The 20,000-nt window shown below is 48.1% G+C and overlaps 1 protein-coding gene across 1 annotated transcript in view; it reads right to left on the minus strand.

Annotated features, from left to right (window-relative positions):
- Positions 1 to 20,000, minus strand: part of LOC135829993 (WD repeat and FYVE domain-containing protein 3-like) — a 112,354-nt gene that overhangs the window by 74,432 nt on the left and 17,922 nt on the right. Inside the window, exons 19-36 of the mRNA XM_065342385.1 lie at positions 18,237 to 18,497; positions 17,369 to 17,640; positions 16,327 to 16,468; positions 15,529 to 15,753; positions 14,894 to 14,983; positions 13,692 to 13,844; positions 12,508 to 12,581; positions 11,052 to 11,213; positions 9,540 to 9,777; positions 8,270 to 9,036; positions 6,574 to 6,751; positions 6,205 to 6,336; positions 5,647 to 5,919; positions 4,702 to 4,980; positions 3,917 to 3,985; positions 3,023 to 3,394; positions 1,941 to 2,169; positions 607 to 696 (exon numbers count right to left, since the gene is read on the minus strand). Of these exons, the coding sequence (XP_065198457.1) occupies positions 607 to 696; positions 1,941 to 2,169; positions 3,023 to 3,394; positions 3,917 to 3,985; positions 4,702 to 4,980; positions 5,647 to 5,919; positions 6,205 to 6,336; positions 6,574 to 6,751; positions 8,270 to 9,036; positions 9,540 to 9,777; positions 11,052 to 11,213; positions 12,508 to 12,581; positions 13,692 to 13,844; positions 14,894 to 14,983; positions 15,529 to 15,753; positions 16,327 to 16,468; positions 17,369 to 17,640; positions 18,237 to 18,497 (4,006 nt within the window). The remainder of the gene's footprint in view (positions 1 to 606; positions 697 to 1,940; positions 2,170 to 3,022; positions 3,395 to 3,916; positions 3,986 to 4,701; positions 4,981 to 5,646; positions 5,920 to 6,204; positions 6,337 to 6,573; positions 6,752 to 8,269; positions 9,037 to 9,539; positions 9,778 to 11,051; positions 11,214 to 12,507; positions 12,582 to 13,691; positions 13,845 to 14,893; positions 14,984 to 15,528; positions 15,754 to 16,326; positions 16,469 to 17,368; positions 17,641 to 18,236; positions 18,498 to 20,000) is intronic.

Here is a 20,000-nt window from a genome sequence, read left to right on the forward strand (position 1 = left end):
CGAAACACTGTGTATTGAGCAGGGAGTGGTGCTTTCTTGCAGGTTTGCCGAGTCGAAGGTTCGATGGACTTCTCGTGTGCTCTGGATGGCAGTCGTGAGTCAGTCAAGTGTCAAGTAAAGTCGGCGGAATAGCGCGAGCTCCGGTGTGGGGAGCAAACCCTTTCTTACAAATTATCGCCGAAGTCGCAACCACTACTTCGTAATGCTTCTACATAGATGGGTTTTTCGTTATTTGAGCGACACAAGGTGATGATTATTGTAGGTCTTGTTACAAATATGAGAAGGTGCTTGGGACATAAATACAGATGCATGCATGGGTGTCTGCGAAAGAGAGAGAGAGAGAGAGAGAGAGAGAGAGAGAGAGAGAGAGAGAGAGAGAGAGAGAGAGAGAGAGAGAGAGAGAGAGAGAGAGAGAGAGAGAGAGAGAGAGAGAGAGAGAGAGAGAGAGAGAGAGGGGGGGGGGGAGGGAGCGAGAGAGACACACACACGCACACACACACACATACACACACACACACGCGCGCACACACACACACACGAGTGAGACAAAAGACATGAAAAGAGACCGCGAGAAGCTGAGTGTTCCATAGTGGTACATGTACATACATTTGCTGGACGTCTTCGGTGGAGCTAATCCATCAGCTACCACCACGGTGAGAAACGAGAGCAACTCCATCAGACTGTCACTAAATACACCTGTAAACACGAACATACACACACACACACACACACACGCACGCACGCGCGCGCACGCACGCACACACACACACACACACACACTAGTGAGTAAAACGTAGACGCAGTGAAAACAGATTTAAAAAGTTACAAGTCTTCCTACTTGTCCACTTGCTGCATGGTAAACCATACAAGATACTGCGCCATGATGCCATTCAAAAGGTTCATGTACGAGTACCTTTAAATACAAGGCACCATCATGATATCAATCATTTACATCATACCTGTACCTTACAAGACACCATGATGATGTCATTCAAAAGTCCCAGTAGCTGTACCTTACAAGACACCATAATGATGACATTCACATCACCTCTGTTACCCTGTACCTTACAAGACGTTACACCATGATGTCATCCACATAGTCTATGTAGTCTGTACCTGTCCTTACAAGTAGGGATGTCCACAAAATGTTTTCGAATTTTTTGCATTTTGGGTAATTTTTACACTTTTTTTGCAATTTGGGCAATTTTCACACTTTTTTCCATTTTGGGCCAATTTATCCAGCAAACTTGCCGCAGGAGTCTCACTCGCGGCTTGCCCGGAAGACTCTACGATGGAGATGGTGTCGGATTCTTCCTCGCTCTTCTCATTGGAGTCGGAGTGGACCTCCGTCAACACACTTGGCTCGCTGCGCGCCATTTCCACCGATGTTTCTGTAACAGCTGTAGCTATTCTGGCAATACGGCTCGACGACTCGTAGATCTGGTACGTGAAGTGCCATTTTGGCTGCCATGGCAACAGTCACATTTTTCACGCAATTTGGGTGATTTTTACAATTTTTTAATTTTTTTACAGAACAAATATCCCGAAAACATTTTGGGTTTTTCTGCACATTTTACATTTCCATTTTAGGTGAAAAAAATAAAATTTTGTGGACAGCCCTACTTACAAGATACCATATGCACCATGACGTCATTCACATCATCCCTGTTACACTGTATAAGCCTATTGCGCAATGACGTAATTCGTACCATAGACACCCCAGACAGCCACCTGGGCATGGTCGTCTGGCGTGTTGAACAGTGCATTGCTGATCCCAGCATACTCACATGCATTACTCATACCTTCCATTTTGGCAATGCACAATGGGCTTATTGTGACAGCTAACTGTGCCTTACAATACACTACACAATGAGGTCAATGACCCTGGACACCTTACAAGACATTACGTCATCACGATGTCATCAACATAGTCCCCGTACCTTGCCAAGCCTTATCTGCCAGGCGTGCACAGAAAGCAATGAATTTAGCCAGCGGGCGATGTCCATTGTGTGTGATAGGGGATGTCTGGTTCTCCGCAACACGATACGCCGAGAACAGCGAGGCAGCTACCAGTGGCCGCAGAGCAGCCAGTTTCTTTGAGACATTAGTCAGGAACAGCGCTTGCACATTGGAGCTGACCGTCGCGTTCAGCGAAGTGTTGTTGATCAACTGTGTATGGCGTACACACACGCACGCACGCACGCGCGCGCGCGCACACACACACACACATCACATATGCGTACATGCATACACCACATACACCACATATGCGTACACACACACACACACACACACATACACACCCATACACCACATCACATATGAGCCTCAGGCTGAGAAAAGGGTGATATTGGCATTTTTTGGTCAAATTGAGGTAGATAGCGTACCTAGAAAACTGCTAGCTACATAGACCACGGATGACCGGAGGATGTACCCAGTGTGCTGACAGTGCTCAGCACCGTGGAGGCAGACCGTAATAGACCACAGATCACGAAGAACTTCCAAAAGCGGGGTTGAAGCGCACATCGTTTCGGGTACATGTGCTATGGTGTCAATCCCTGCTAGTCATTAGAATTATTGTACAGAACTTTCACTGCACATACTTCCAAGTAGAAGAGATTTCAACTTCAAGAAAGGCATTCGAGCTCACAAGCTCGTTCCCATAACTCTGCAAAACACAGAACATCGTTTTCGCATCATCTTTTTTAGCAACGTTTCGGCATTTCGCAATCATCACTGACATCAGATCAGCTCGAATGCCTTTCTTCTGAATGATACTGCAAGAAACCTCACACCCACCCCACTACTTCAGAGTTTACAGTACAGTAAGACCTGTCAAGGCGACCACCTGTCCCAGAAGACCACTGTAACCAGGACCAAGGGGCGCTATTTCCAGTCAAACGACCCTGGATAAGGAGACCGCCTGGCGACAGAGACCACATTTTGAAGGTCCCTTGAGCGGTGGCCTTAGACAGGTCTCACTGTACATGATTGTTGTGAGAAGTCACCGAGAACACATTACCTCCAGAATCGTGTCGATCACGTCGATGCTCGGTTTACCGGACAACGACGATGCTGAAGACGAGAGCGTGCTGGATTGCGACGCAGCCGACATGGCGGACTGCGCAGACTTGTCGGCAGCGCCACCACTGCCAGCACCACCAGTACCAGCAGCACCACTAGCACCGGCTGCACCACACACGAGCAGGCTGTCCAGCGCTACGGCTGTCAGCAGCTTCATGACCTGGTCACGTGCCGGGTGAGAGTTGAGGGTGTTGCTGGCCAGTGTGCCACTGGCTGTGTCCGGTACTGTCGGTGGATACGATTTACCATCACCAGCACCACCACCGGTGATTGGACTGTACGATCTGTCACCAGTACTGACTGTCGGTGGCTGTGCAGAGAGACAGAGAACAGCAGGTAAGCAAACAAACAAACAAAACATACATACAAACAAACGTCTGATGAGTGTTTTTTGAAACACGAAACTCGGAGTTACGAGAAAGATTTTTTGGTCTCTGTTGTTCTGCCCTGTGTGGTAAGCTCTGCCCCTTTTGAGGTATTGAGCACTGTTTGCAGCGAAGACTACAGACACTTTGTGTACAAACAAACAAATACGAGTAAGCTAAGCAGCATAGAGCATGCGCGCACAATTCCAACGTAACGCCGCACCTTTAAACAAGCAGACACACACGGATAATATGCAGACACGCACACACGTGAGTTCATATGCACATGGACACACACACACACACACGCGCGAGCGCGTGTGCATGAGTTTGTATGCAAACACGCTCACACGTGAGTTTTGCATGCACACACGCCCATGCGTGAGTTTGTATGCATACGCACACACATGTTAGTGCGTGCACAGCCATGCACATTACAACATGCAGCACGCTCAGCAGCAACACACCAGTCCTGCTTTGGGAGCAGTCTCTGCAGACGCTAGCGTCGCCATTGCTGTCGTGTCAATGACCACAAACTGGGTGAGAGAGAGAGAGAGTGAGAGACACACACAAACTGGGTGTGAGAGAGAGAGAGAGAGTGAGAAAGACAGACACACACAAACACACTGTATTTGTACATGTACTTGCTCAGTGCCATCACTGGTCACGCGAGTCTCCCCCCTCCCCTCCCGAAGAGGGAGAAAGATTCAAAAGGAATCTTGGAAAGATGATTCAACTCGCCTCGATGATTCAACAAATATTCGACGCATATAATATTTTTTCGGCTATCTTCAGCCTGGTCATATTTGGCCGAAAAGTTGGTGCAGCCGAAATTTTGTTTTGCGAGTTTCAGCGTGACAGTGTACAGGCTGTACAGGCGGAAGCAGTTCAGGCCAAAAATTTGACGCGGCCGAATGGGCTTTAGCCCTGGGAGGCCGAAAGTTGAATGGGCTGAACATTTGTAGACTTACGGTACTGAACCGCCCAACGGCCGACACCCCCTGACATTACCAAACTCTGGGTGGACTTGGAAAATGATCCCACGTATGGGCTCACCACACCTCAGTAAGTGGGCGAGGACAAGGCACAGAAAAGGGACAAACGCGCATGCACACACATAAATGTGCACGCACGCACGCACACGCACACACACACACACACCACGCACACACACACACACGCACACGCACACACACGCACAGAGTAATTCAGAGCGGAGAGCGGGGTGGCTCACATGAACATCAAATCTTACCTCTTCATCATCCTCGTCCTCGTCTATCGGAGTCTCTAGACTTAGACCAGCAGCAGCAGTAGCAGCAGAACTACCACTACCCTTGGGTACGGACGACGTACTCATCTCACGCTCTGCTTCCGGCTTGCTCACAAACAGACAGGAGACGAGCGCGGACAGGAACGGCCGCGAGGTTGCAAACAGGCTGAAGTCCAGCGAGTGCATGTACACGGATAGCATCATACTCAGCAGCAGTGTGGGGTGATTGTCGGGAGTGTTCGCCAAGTCTGTGCCCGGTACCTGCACAGGGGAAAAAAAGAAAACAAAAAATTGACTCGCCGTGCAATTGTGTTATCGCATGAGCTGATTGTAAAGTAACTGGTGGTGTTAGTGGACATTATAGCGTAACTTGTAGTTCCTTGGTCCTTCTTTTCTTTACTATAAAAAAATTCACGGTTCGCTCTAAGACTCAGTTAAACTGAGTTTTCAGCATCCGTATGAACGCCACCGCCTTGCAAAGATCTAATGGCGCAGATGCAGCTCCTAACGCCGCGGGAGGTGAGTAGATCAGACCCACCAGCAAAGTGGTCAAAGACCAAAAATCCCATTCGCTGCATCCATGCACAAAAAAACAAACCACCAAACGTCAGTTAAAACTACGCACATCAAATCACTCTTCAACGACGTCAAGCCAGCTCTGCTCAAAAAGCTTTCGAAGGCGACACTACGCAAGACATTTACAAAAAATTACAAAAACTGTCTTTCAAACCTTGTACAATGCAATTGGAGCACTTCACACTCTACAGGATCTTTTTGAATGATTCGTTGGTGACCAACACGCACACGCGGCTGCGAGTACACACAGACGCACACACATGCACGCACGCGCACGCACGCACACGCACACACACACACACACACACACACACACACACACATCTACAAACTACAAAGGCATGAACTTACAGCATTCATCATGGCGCGTACAATAGCCAGGACGACCAGAGCCATATCAGGACTTTGTACAGGCATCAGCGGTGCCCGTGATGCCCCGATCATGAACATTCCACCTGACTGTGCATGTCCATCCACTGCCGGTACAATTAGTGAGGAGAACGGATCGTCGAACAGAGTCGTGTCGAATATGTCCTCCAGGCTCTTCGTCGTCAGCTCCTTGATAAACGTCGGGATTCTCACCACGGGCGTGTTCGTCAGGATTGCCAGCAGAATGTACAGGATCTGAGAGAAACACAAATGCAAGCACACATACAGACACACATACATACAGACACACGCACACACACACACACACACACACACACACACACACACACACACACACACACACACACACACGTCTTGACAGCATGAAGATGGCAGGACGGTGCTGTAGAAACTGGTCGATGGCATGCATACTTATACTTCGGTAGTAGTTGTTCAACTATCCCCCCGTGGGCTGGCCTAACTACATTGTGATTGGACAGGAAGTGCAGCAATACACAAGCACGGGAGAAGACCACCCACCTGGAATGTTCCACCGTTATCTGTTAGCAGGCGTGTTAGTGATGGATACCCGGGCATCACATCTACCGACGACTGCCGTGATCCACGCGACACGCCCTGGCCAGCAGTGATCAGCGCTGCGTCTGTGCCTGGCTGTACGTATGGCAGAGAGACAGACAGAAAGACAGACACACGGAATAGATAGAACCAGTCAAGAGGTCCGAGACAAATCCAATCACATCCAGTCAAAGTGAAAATCTGTGAAAGACAGTGAACATCTGTGAAAGTCTGTGAAAGTCTGTGAAAATCAGTGAAAATCAGACTGAAAATTTGTGAAATCTGTGAAAGTCAGTGAAAATCTGTGAAGATCTGTGAAAACCAATGGCTAACCTTGGCACTCCAGTTTCCGATGATATGGCCAGCTTTGAACTTGCACTGCAGCGTGGGTACAGACAGCAAGACGGAGAGAACGCGCAATGCACGCACCACGGAGCTGCGGTGTATGTGCACGTGCATGAAGAGCAACAACCAGTCGATGCCGAGCACTTCGGCCACCGTTGATGCGGCCCTGAACAGACGGGAGAGATGAATGCACAGGCACACATGCAAGCAAAAGGGTTAGTGAATGCACAGTCATACACGTAAGCAGAAGGGTTAGTGAATGCAGTCACACACACACACATACACTTGTACTTGCTCACTGCCAAAACTGGTCACGTGGGTCTCCCCGGGAGAGGGGAGAGAGACTCAAAAGGAATCTTGGAGAGATGACTCAATTGGCCATTGAACCACCCAACGGCCGACACCCCCTGAAATCCCCAAACTAGGGTGGACTTGAAATGATCCCACTTATGGGCTCACCACACCTCAGTAAGTGGGTGAGGACAAGGTGCAGAAAAAGGATTGACGGCATCAGGGTATCCGTCCCGGGATCCAACTGCAGGTACCCCTGCCCTCAGTGAAGGTAATACTTGGTACTAGTGTGGGTGGCTAAATCAGAGTGGATCTGATAAAAGCTTCACTAGCACCATTGATTACACAAGAGTTTATCTAGCCAGAAGTAGTCCATGGTTAACAGGTATGTATACTTCAAATAGAAAGTATATGAACCCTGAAACCAACAAAGGTGGTAGGTACAACAATACACCTTCAAGCAGCCGACACACACACACACACACACACACACACACACACACACACACACACACACAAGCAGAAGGACAACAGACGAACCAACCGTGCAAAAAAGCTGGCTGGACGCATCTACACGCACCAACCGCAACCTTTTTTTGGAAAATATTCCCCGAAATCTCCCCTGGGGCTTCGTTAGCCAGACATGAATGATATCACATGTGCTAACAAATACACTGTCCCCTTGGAAAACGTGATTCCGCGGCCGCGGCAAATTTCGCAGAAGTTGACATCATCCGCGGAAATCACGGAATCCACACTTTTGCCCGCGGAATCTGAATTTTTTAGGGTAAATTACTAAAATTACTACTCAGAAAGCAGCAGAAAAACTACTTTGCGATCTGTTTGAGCACATTTCTCTTGCCAGTGCATGTCTCTCCAAGATTCTTCACTCTTATTCAGTTTGTGACTGCAAAGGATAGTATGAAAAGTGCTCCTTCATGCGACTAGTTGTCATATCCTCTACGAGGAGGGTGAAAAACTTGCAGAAAGTGCCGCAGATTTTTGCTTTTACATCAGAAAATGCCGCAGAAAACCCCTCTTTTCCCCGCGGAATTTGCCGCAGATTTTTGAATTCATGGCCGCGTTTTTCCAAAGGGACAGAATACAGACTGGCATGCCACCATGCAGAGGGGCTGTGCAAAGGGATGGGTAATGGGATGGGTAAAGGGCTCAGCAAAGGGCTGGGCAGTGGGCTGGGCAAAGGGCTGGGCATTGGGCTGAGTAAAGGGCTGGGCAAAGGGCTGGGCAGTGGACTGGGCATTGGGCTGAGTAACGGCTAGGCAAAGGGTTGGGCAGAAAGGGCTGGGCAAAGGGCTGGCCGGGCACCACAGCGAGTACTACAACACCAACAAACATACAATGGCCAGGGTCACTGAGTGGCATATCCACTCACTTCATATCCACATCCAGAGAGTCCAGGCGTAGCGAGTGCTCGAGAAAGTCGAGCAACATGTTACGCTTGGCCAGCGCCGACGGCACATCCTTCTCAAACTCCATGATGCGATTCAGCGGCACTGCCAGTGGGGAAAACGAGGTGGTCGACAGGTTGCTAGCGTGCGACGTACGACTGGCAAACTGTGAGCCACTCGATCGCATCCTGGGCAGAGCCTCGGCCGCGCTACCGATCGTCGTCTTCAAGAAGTCGGAGATGCCGCCGGCTGAGCTACTACTAGGGATGGACTTGCGTGAGGTGTCGGCGGACAACAGCGGAGATGTAGCACTGACCTCGGTGAAACTGTGCGACAGTCCTTGATCGCGCAGCTTCCCGATGGGCGACGCCTGTGGCTTGCCGTCAAAGCTGTCGGCGAGATCGTCCATGCTCTGGGAGCGGTGACGACTGCTCAACAACGTCTTCAGTTGCGACGGCGTCGACGTAGACGATGGCAAGTCGGCGAGTTCACTGGCCGGTGAGCTAGTGCAGCGGTGGGCAGACGTCTTCTCCAGCGGCTGCAGGGAATCGGACGACGTGGACTGCTGTCGGCGTGCCTCCGTGCCACTGTTGTCACCGGCAACAGCTGCTAGTGCCGCCTCACTACTCGAATCATCTGCTAGCGGTGATTGCGATGATGGTGCTGATGACGACAGCTGTAATGTGTCACTGCCTGTCATCTCCTCTGATGTAGCAGGACAAGGCTCATTGCTTCTACCGGAAACCATAGCCTGTAGAAAGAACATTAACACACGCACACACACACACACACACACACACACACACACACACACACACACACACACACACACACACACACACACACGTACATGCACATGCACACAACCACCTGGTTAAAGAGACCACTTACCTAGGCACCAGATCATGCATCAGCATGTACAGAGGGATAATGTCTAGCAGTTTCTAAAGAAGGAGGACACAATGTTACGAGTTATGACTAACTGTCCACCAACGTAACCAGATCTTATACAGTCAGCGAGTGCGACAAAGTGGCACAAAACTGACAAGGTTAGTCATAACTCGTAACATTTTGTCCTCCTTTTCAAAATAATTGAATTGGCTCACCATCCGAGTTGAAGTTTCTAAAGAGATTGATAATTTGACCTTATGCTAAGACGCACAAGCAATGCTGCAAAACATACACAATGCATGAACAGTGCATGAACAGTGCATGAACAGTGCATGAACAGTGCATGACCAATGCAAGGAGTACCTGCTGCTCTTGCCGATGTAGACGTAACTTGGTGGATGTAGGAACATTGACCGGCGCGGACTCCTTGCCGGCGGCCTCTGCGAATGCAGCATCGTCTCCACCGTCCCGTGCCTCTTCACTAGCCGCCTTCATTATCGCTGCTCTAGCTCTTAGTGCTGAGTTATCAATGGATGGCAGCGGAGCCTCTTCTTGTACGGCTGAGGATGCTGGTAGTGTGGAGATCAAGAACTGACCAAAGCTGTTTCCAAAGACACAGGCAAAGAGAGAAGAACAGAAATGACGCCAACAGAACTACAGGGGATCTTTCTTGAAATCTGCTTTCCAGCATATCCCTGGCATCGACCCCAGGAAGTGGTGGTCAGGATCTTCACCCAGCCAATCATCAGCCAAGTACGAGTACACAAAGTATTGCTTAATGCTGGTAGTGTGGAGATCAAGAACTGACCAAAGCTGTTTCCAAAGACACAGGCAAAGAGAGAAGAACAGAAATGACGCCAACAGAACTACAGGGGATCTTTCTTGAAATCTGCTTTCCAGCATATCCCTGGCATCGACCCCAGGAAGTGGTGGTCAGGATCTTCACCCAGCCAATCATCAGCCAAGTACGAGTACACAAAGTATTGCTTAATTTCAGGACTAACTTACATTGTATGTACCATCAGGGGGGGGGGGGTATTCAAATCTGTACTGTACTATATAGGCAAGGCAAAAACTCATTGCAATCGGTCTGGTCAGTACCTCTGCAAAAACTCATTGCAATCGGTCCGGCCGCGGGGGGGGGGGGGGGGGGGGGGCAGGGGAAACTAGAGAGTTTTCGCACGGCGTTCAACGCGCTCACTTGACGCGTTCGAAGGTCACGTGCCACGTTCAGAAGCGAGGTAAACGCGCGTTGCCAACGTGGAACGCGGCCTCATCACGTTGGCACTTGATGGCCCAGCACGTGCGATTTACGCAAAGTTCTAATGTAGTAATGGTTCACCATGTTCACCTGCTGCGAAAGCTCTTTTCAAGTGCGTCACGCACGTGAATAGCCTCACGTTCGGCCTTTTCACGTTGCACGCCGTGCGAAAACTCTCTACTGTTACCCCGTAGCCCATTTTTCCATTTTTTTGCCACCCAAAATGCAATGTACCCCGACTTTACCCCAGACAAGTGTGCCTTTTGAAGCCTCCTCTGCTAGTGGCTTTCAACTGTATTTTCGTCGAATGGCATGGAAAAACACAAAAGTTGGAAAATGAGTAGGAGGCAGCAAAAACAGCACCCCCTACCCTCCCCCCCCCCCCCCCTGGCTTACTAACACTTAGTACACCTGCCCATCGCTGAAGCGACTATATAGCGACCATGCTATGTTAGACACAGCAACTTGTGCTGGGATTACACCATTCAGCAGCTTGCAAGGCTGATGAATTGACCGCCACTAGTTTTAGCCTGGTCTAGATCGCACAGCTGATTGAAGTGGCTTTTTCTGGCCAGTGAATGCCTATATTCCATTTTCCATTGCAGCAAACTTACCAGAGCAGGTCTGCTGCACTTGGATATCCGCGCAGTAGCACGGCCACAACATTCAGTATGCACTTAGCAATGCTCAGACTGATGTTCTCATAGAGCATGATGTCGAGAAGACGCTCCACCATCTGCATGCCTCGCAGGATCTCAATGTTCTTCCTTGCTTCACTGCATACACACAAACACACATACACACACATTTACACACACATACGCATACACACACACACACACACACATACAGAAACGAACACACACGTACACACACACACACACACACACACACACACACACACACACAGGTGCACACATATATTATACACACATGTACACACACACTCACATGTCAAGATGAAAACACAAAGAGATCAGGACACAAAACAACCGCACGAAGTAACACAAAGCATCACAAACGAACCTCCACTCTGGACAAGACAAGACACAAGCAGCATATGCCATGCAATACCTAAGCACACCTAACCACACGTGTGACAACAGAAACAATCAACCCCAGACACAGCCAGGGGCGTCGGCAGGTATTTGACATTGGTATGGCCATGAAGAGGGGGGGGGGGGTGAGGGGTCCTCATGGGGGCCTCATCCCTCCCCCCGGAAAAAATTAGAAAATTCGGCCTAAATAGCCCACATTTTATTACTTCAAAAGCACAGTGTGGAATTATTGGCGTTGCTTTGGCCGCACATGCAGCTCCGGTTCCAACGCCTCTGATAGTTTATACATATTGATTCATTGCAACAAATGTGTTTTGGTCCAGAACTCACCAGCGACCAGCTCTAGCAGAGAAGGACACAGGTGCAGGTATAGTATTTCCACTAAAAACAAACTTCTGATGTGAATACTAGCGGCAACAGTACATGAAACCCGGAGTGTGCAGCTTGGGGCTTTTTCTACTATGGGTGTCTGTCACGGCGGAATTCCATCATTACCGTATTATCTCTAATATAAGCACGGTCCTTTATTTTTTAAATGTACCTCCGCCCCGTGCTATTATTGGAGACGTTCCTTTATTGGAGACTGTTCCTTTATTATTTCAACCTCATTTCAGAGGCTTGTTGCCATGCCAAATTCATGTCAGACACACACATTTCAGGGTTTTTTCGCCGGTCCAGATAATGAATTTACACAGTGTGCTTATAATGGAGACTGAGCACTTTATTTTTTGAATGCCGCCCCAAGGTGTTCTATTATTGGAGACGTGCTATTATTGGAGACTGTGCTTATATTAGAGATAATACAGTACATCATGTTTGGCGCAGATCTGAGGCGGGAAGTGGCGTAGTGCATACAACTGAGCCGCAGTTGTGCAGAAAGAGACCTGCTTGAATCCTGCTTGTACGCACTACATCACTAAAATGATGTAATCACGGAATTCCGCCGTGACAGGAACCCATCCGAGCTGCACACTCTGGTTTTCATGTCCTCCTGCTAGTGGCCTCCACTTACCTGCAGCCGACAATGAGGTCGTAGAAATGAGCGAGAAGAGTTTTCTGAATGTCCTCCGACGTCTGCATCCAGAACTGCACGCACCAGACACACAGGTACACAGAAGCAAACAACACGTCAGTAAATGCATGCATGCACAGTGCACACACACACAATCATATTATGCACATGCTCAGTAGTTTGAAATTCGGATGTTGAGCCAATAATAAATGTAGACAGGAAAAGGACATATGGATACGAGTTAAGAGTAACTCTCTGCCACTGTAACCAGATACTATATACAGTCAGAAAGTGCAATAACTAGGCACAAAACTGACACAGTACTGAGCCATTCGACGTCCTGTCAACTAGTCCATCACAATGTCATGCATGAGCAGTACTGTAGGAGTTTGGCTTTCGGCGTGTACAATTCGTTTTCGCAAAGCTTCCCCTTCTTTACTTATCTTTGATATTTATGAGCCACCCAAGTTGGGTGGTGTGCTGCTTTGCTGCTTCGAATTGTAGTTAGACCGCTTTGTCAAGTATCCTACTGGTCTCGGCGTCGTCCAGTAACAATCGACATTCTTTGTTCCGTTGGGACTGTAGCTTGTGCTCGTTTTCGTTGCGCTTGCCTTCCCCTCTTTGGTCTTTCCATAACCTTGAACCTTCCGAGTTGGAAGGCTGTCGGTTAGCGCTACGGAGATGTGTTGAAGCTAGGTGCCAGGACATCGAATGGCTCAGTACTGTGTCAGTTTTGTGCCTTGTTATTGCAGTTTCTCACTGTATTATAGTATCTGGTTACAGTGATGGAGAGTTACTCTTAACTCGTATCCATATGTCCTTTTCCGTGTTCAGTAGTTGTCATGTTTGTCCTAGTCTCCATACCATTGTCTTTCATTGTTCTTTTCGAGCTGGGTATGTGAACATGGTAAAAAATAGAAATAAATGCACGCACAAACAATATGCAAGCACACAAACGTATGCAAGCACACACAAACATACGCATGCACACACAACTATAATTATACATGCACAGTTAAAGCTCGTAGCTGTACTGATGAGGCCTTTGTGGCCGAAACAGTTTGCTGTCTACAGCATTGGGAAATGGGCATGCATGCATGCAAACACTAGAAAGCTGAAAATGCACCACTCCCAGGACAGGCCCAGGGTAGTCTGAATAAGTTCTTGTTCTGATCCATTCTTACCTGAAGATCACAGAGCAGGTCGCTGAACGCTCTCGGGTGAGGTATGGCGGTGCTCTCGCGATTACTGTCCACCGTTCCGACCAGTGAGAAGGTCAGGTGAAGGATGTGTGTGTTCAGGTACTGACGGCGCTGTTGCAATAACATTGCTAACACCTGTCAAAGAGAGCATACACACATACACGCACACACGCATGCACACACACACACGCATGCACACACACACACATGCATGCACACACAAGCCGCCAAACAATAACAACAACGCTGAGCAAAATTCATTCAACGAAGCTCTGAGCGTCATGCCTAGCACGGCACATCAAACAGGCCGCAAAGCATGTATTGGACATTATATGCAGTGTGTGGGGGGGGGGGGGTACAAATAGGAACAATGTACATGCTGCATGCCTGTTCAAGTTCCAACAGCAGAGTAAGCACAGTCTACACAGTCTGTACAGCCTATCCGTCTACATAGTCTACATACAACAGCAGAGTAAGCACAGTCTGTACAGCCTATCCGTCTACATAGTCTACATACCGTAATGTCGCGTATAAAAGCAGGTGCTTGCGGCCGTATAAGCCGGGGTTCAAACCATGCTTCTAACTAGTTATTAAAGTTATGCTTCCATTCAAAACATGCTTCTATGTCAACATCATCAGTCTACACTGTGCAGTGCACACTGGCACACATGTCCTTGCGCATGTACTTTGTAGAGAGCGGCTTCTATTCACATCGGGCTTCTGTGTCACGGTGCGCTTCGAAAATCGGCTTCTATACGAGTCATGCTTATACAGGTCATGTTTTTATACGCGACACTGCAGTAGTCTGTACAGCCTATTATAGTCTGTACACTACTCAATCTGCGGACAGAACTGTTTCGTCCTTTGTGAACTCATCAGCGCAGCACAGAGAAAATGAGGCCGAACCTGATAGCAATGAAAACATAAATTTTCCAAAGCCAGATTTAAACCAGGCCCGAACGTGCCTTGCCAGCCGGCGTGCTCAAACTGACACGTCAGTGAGCTCTGCATAACGTAAACAGCAAAGGCACTGCCCCACATGAGAGTGCTCGACTACTACAAGAGCAGGAGCGAAATTCTACTACTATGCAGACTGCGCAGAGCCTACCCACCTGCATAGCCAGCCCTTATCATTAGGCTACACACAGATCCATATCATATTATAACTGTAAAGTATCACAAACCTGAAAGCCATTGGTCTTCTCCATTTCCTGCATCACGCCAGCATTGGTTGTGAGCACACACACCAGCGCTTTGACAGCTGCATACAGCATCTAGAACAACATACGCAAAGACGTATGCCCACACGCATGCATGCACGCACGCACGCACACACACACACACACACACACACACACACACACACACACACACACACACACGCACACGCACACACACATACACACACAGAAGAACGGCGCATTGCATTCCCAAGCTTGATATGCAGACAATCATTCGACGCTTGATTGACCCAAATATTCATGGCGAGAGGCGAGAATAGAGGCCATTCTTCGGACAGCAGAGTAAACCTCATGTTGATAATACAACCATAAAAGGCCATTGAAGTAACCAGTGTCCACTCTATGTTATGAAACTATCGTAGAGATGTATGACATAATACAGGATAGCCATGACATCATTGTGAATAGCTCATGATATCATAGTGGGGATTTATGATGTAATACAGGATAGCCATGACATCATTGGAAAGGACCCATGAGTCATGGCATCATTGTAGAGCTAGAGTCTAGAGATCTATGACTATGATATAATACAGGATGACATCATTGCACATAACTCATGACCTCATAACACACACCTGCACGTCGGTAGCCTGTGCCACCAGACCAAGCAAGAGATGAATACCGCCAACACTACCAATAGCAGTGGAGACAGGCTGAGGTAAGAAGCAGCGAACACTGTAGAGGAAGTTGCCCAGCACGACACCGCCAAACGAGCGCCCTGATCCGTTGAGATGCATGGTGGTGTTGTGAAACAAACGCATTGGCATCCCGCTGTGCAGAGGGCCGAGAGACTGCAGCTCCTGGGAGATACACAAACACACACACATACACATAAACACACAAACAGCGAGGAACAGGGCGCTGTCAGCACAGCTCTCAGCATAAGTTATAACCCCAAAGTTCAACTAAGAGAATATGAAACCCAGAGTATGCAACTCTGATGGCGAAATTCCGGGATTACATGTACATCATTTTAGTGATGTAGTGCGTACTAGCAGGATTCAAGCAGGTCTCTTTCTCCACAACTGCAGCTCAGTTGTACGCACTATGCCACTTCCCGCCACAGATCTGCACCAAATATGATCCAATCCCAGAATTTCACCGTGACTGACACCCATCAGAGCTGCACACTCTGGGTGTCATGTACTCGTGGTTGAACCAGCAAATGACAGAGAGCTAGAAGAGACGTGGCAAAGCTGACAGTAATAGACGGAGGCTCCCTCGATTTAGGCTAAGGCCCGTGGAGAATCCATAAATACAAAATACAAATACAAATACAAATATCAAAAGGACAACAAACTGAAGTTGCAATGTCTCTGCACATGCAAATGAGAAGCAGTAGCCCATAGCGATGTGTTCATATCTCAACCTACCTCTCTCAGAAACTTCATTCCATCCCTATCTCCTCCACTGGCCAGCAGATCGTCCATCGTCATATCTGTGAAGCTGAGAGCGTTCAATCCAAATGAGATCTTCTCCTCGGCCACAAGAGACCCAGCGGATACCGTGCCTTCACTGTACATGATGTTCACACACACAACGACGGCGGTGGTGATAACAACGACAGCAGCAGCAGCAGAACCACCACCACCAACAACACAAATACACACACACACACACACACACACACACACACACACATTAATAGGAAAGGAAATGGACACATAAACTACCGCAGAACGTCCACACTTGTCAATTCAACAGTTGCACACACCGCCTAACTGGGTGCAAGCAAACTTGGCAAGATGCGAGACTATTATATTATCAATGTACACGTGTGCACATACGCACACACTCATAATTATACTTAACCCTTTAAGAGCCACAGGAAATTTTCAAAATTCTGCATTTTTTCGTGTTCCTCGGATCATAGCTTCAGTTCTACTCACTCAATCCTCACAATCTAGGGCTTCCTGGAACGGTCTCCGCGAGAGGAAGAGAATGAGGTTGATCATGATAGCCAGCACACCGTCTATCCAGCGCTAGATCGCAGCGACAGTACGAAAAATGCCCCAAATGCGTCCAATTGCGTCCCGCTCCAGAATTTCATTTTACTCGATCGTGGAGTTCCAATTTTTTTGCTGTGTACTCGCGGATTGTTTCTCCCGACAGGTGAGAGTTTTCTCTTCGCCCTGGATATTTCGATCGATGGATTTGAGCGAGATTGGACTGAGTTACGATCTTTTGAAGTTTTGCATTTGAATGCGTCGTTTACGACACATTCAAGTATGGGGCGGCTCTTAAAGGGTTAACACACGCTCATACTCATACTCTTGCCCATCGCTTCCACGATGACAGCAAACAAGCTATGGTTAGATATAGCAACTTGTGCTGGGATTACACCATTCAACAGCTTGCAAGGCTGATGAATTGACACCCCACCCACCACCACCACACACACACGAGTACACATACCAGTCACGCTCGCCAACACCATAAGGTGCCTGGAAGCTACCGACATAGCACGGTCCCAGATCAAAGATGCACTTGACCGTGCCCGCTGAGAGTGGTTCATCAATGATATGCGCCGGCCCCAGTCTCCACTGCAACGCTGATACGCGCTTCAAGCATCGGCGCGTGCCAAACACGGCGTGTACCAGCACTGGATATAGACTGTTAGCGGCGGTGACGTCAGTGGGTACGGGATAGGATGCCGTGCCCGGCATCTGCGTCTGGATGTACGAAAGCTGTACGGCAGAAGCAGCAGTGGCAACAGAACACGTGCACAGACGAATAGAGTTTATACACATTTCATTTCAGCTACCAGTACTGTAAGAGTTGAATCTCTAACCGGCCACAAAATTTAGCGTTTAAATTAACAAGGAAAATCCATTGTTAACTCAAGAAACGTTCCTAGTATTCTATTCCTTCTCTTCTCTGTACTTTAATATAGAAAAGAAAAAAAGGACCAAGAAACTACAAGTTACGCTAAAATGTCCATTAACACCACCAGCTAGTAAACAACCAGCTCATGCGATAACAGTGTACTTGCAGTTTCTTGGTCCTTTTTCTTTTCTATAAATTTATCCTCTCTCGCTCTCCATCCGAGTCCTTCTCTGTACATGTTTTCTTGTAGAGAAATATCAGATAGGAGTGTAATGGCAGGGTCGTTAAACTAAGTTTACTTTGTGTGCGCCTAGTGGGAAAATATTGTAAATCGTTAAACTTTAGACTCGTCATACTTTCAGCTTAACAGTACAGAGGCTCCACCGCTGTATGTGTTGAAGACATTGGCAGTGAAAAACAACACGTTTGGAAGTGAACCCAAGTCAGTGGATCTCACCTTTTTGGTTTGCACTAACTGCCCGTCCATGTACACGGATGCCGTCCGCCCCTTGATCAGCGGGTTGTTCAAGACGACGCACACGTGATGCCACGTGCCTACGTGCGTCAGGCCAGAGCAGAAGAAGCGTGCCTGGTGTTGCGAGTCACTGCTGCTACCGTCCGGAAGAATACCGTCCTCGTCCGACGTGCCCATCGCACTGCTTGCACTAGTGGAGTCGCCGCACGATGTCACCGTATCCACTTCTCTTGTACTCACCACCTACATGCACGGAGAGACAGAGAGAGAGAGAGACATCATACAAAGTACTGTAAGAGTTGAAAGGGTGACGAGTCTAAAGTTTAACGATTCGAACAGCTTAGCATAGCTCACTATTAACGTTTCTTGAGTTAACGATGGATATTTTTCTCGTTAAAACGTTAGACTTTGTGCCCCGTGAAAGATTCCACCCTTACAGTAATTAAATACACGCACGCACGCACGCACCCACGCACGCACGCACCCACCCACCCACCCACCCACCCACCCACCCACCCACTGGAATTTAATTTCGTCTTTTTCGTCCAAGGAGCTTTTGGACTAAATTAAATGTAGGACGAATATCGATTTGTCCAGCTTTTCTATACACTCTTATGATCCATGGACGAAATTTTCAACCGGACGAACTCCTTTTCTTTGGAGTTGGACGAAATTATTGACCGACGAAATTTTCTGCCTCTACAGTAATTCCGGACGGCACAGATAGTGATAAAGTGACACGAGGCATCACCAGTAAACAATACTACAGTAAAACCTGTAACTAACGACCACCCCTTGGTGCCCGGAATAGTGGTCGTTAGTGCCAGGTGGTCTTTAGTTAGAGGTGTGCACCGCGCGACCATACATGGATCCCATTATATGATATGTATGTCAAAATGCAGATAATACAATCCCCCACCACTTGCGCACTGACATTCTTCTTTCAGATCATACAACACTTGGAGAGAGAGAAAATGAAGTTTTTTATACACCGGAAGCGATACGACCTTTTGACACGTATGTCGACTCACTGGGTTTCCAGAGCAGCGCTGGCCTGGCCAGGCAGTGCACTAGTCACTATCGACTCCATCCTCATCTGTGTGCGACTACACTGGCAACTACTGGTATCAGTGTGTTGATCTACAGTGGAAACCAGTGAGTCGTATAGACTCCCTGGTGGAAACTCAGTCGCTCCGACTTGGATGTAGTGTAGCGTAAACTGTACTAGTGAGTAGTGTGTACCAGTACGTGATGCGGCGATGTTGCGAGTTTTCGCACCTTTCACTGTAGACTATTATCCGCCATCGTATCCTGGCCTGTGTTCCGTACACATGGTACAGGTGAGTACATAATACCGTAGCATGCTAGCTAGCCAGCACAGACTGTCAGTGTGACCTGGTGTAGTGGTGAGTCTGGTGACTGATCTGTGTGATTGCACTTCGACAGAGAGCCGCTCAGTCTTAGTTTCTCCTTCGAGTAGTAACATCGATCAAAGAGCGCTTCGGATGCGCTCTCCAGGACGTTTCCTATCATGTTTGTTCTTGACAGCACTTGAAATTATGACAGGTGTAGTGCAATCCACCCTGATTCCACAGTAAAAATGAGACTGCGCTCATTTGTCCAGCTGTAGTATCGAAACGACCTTGGAAAATCATCAAAATTTCGAGAAGGAGCTTCAAGCAATGTTTGATTTGCTACATCGCGGTCGCTAGTCACGGGTCAAAATTCGACATTGGGACAAGAAAA

This window comes from Sycon ciliatum, chromosome 13 (genome assembly GCF_964019385.1).
Source record: "Sycon ciliatum chromosome 13, ocSycCili1.1, whole genome shotgun sequence".
In the NCBI taxonomy this organism is placed as follows: domain Eukaryota; kingdom Metazoa; phylum Porifera; class Calcarea; order Leucosolenida; family Sycettidae; genus Sycon; species Sycon ciliatum.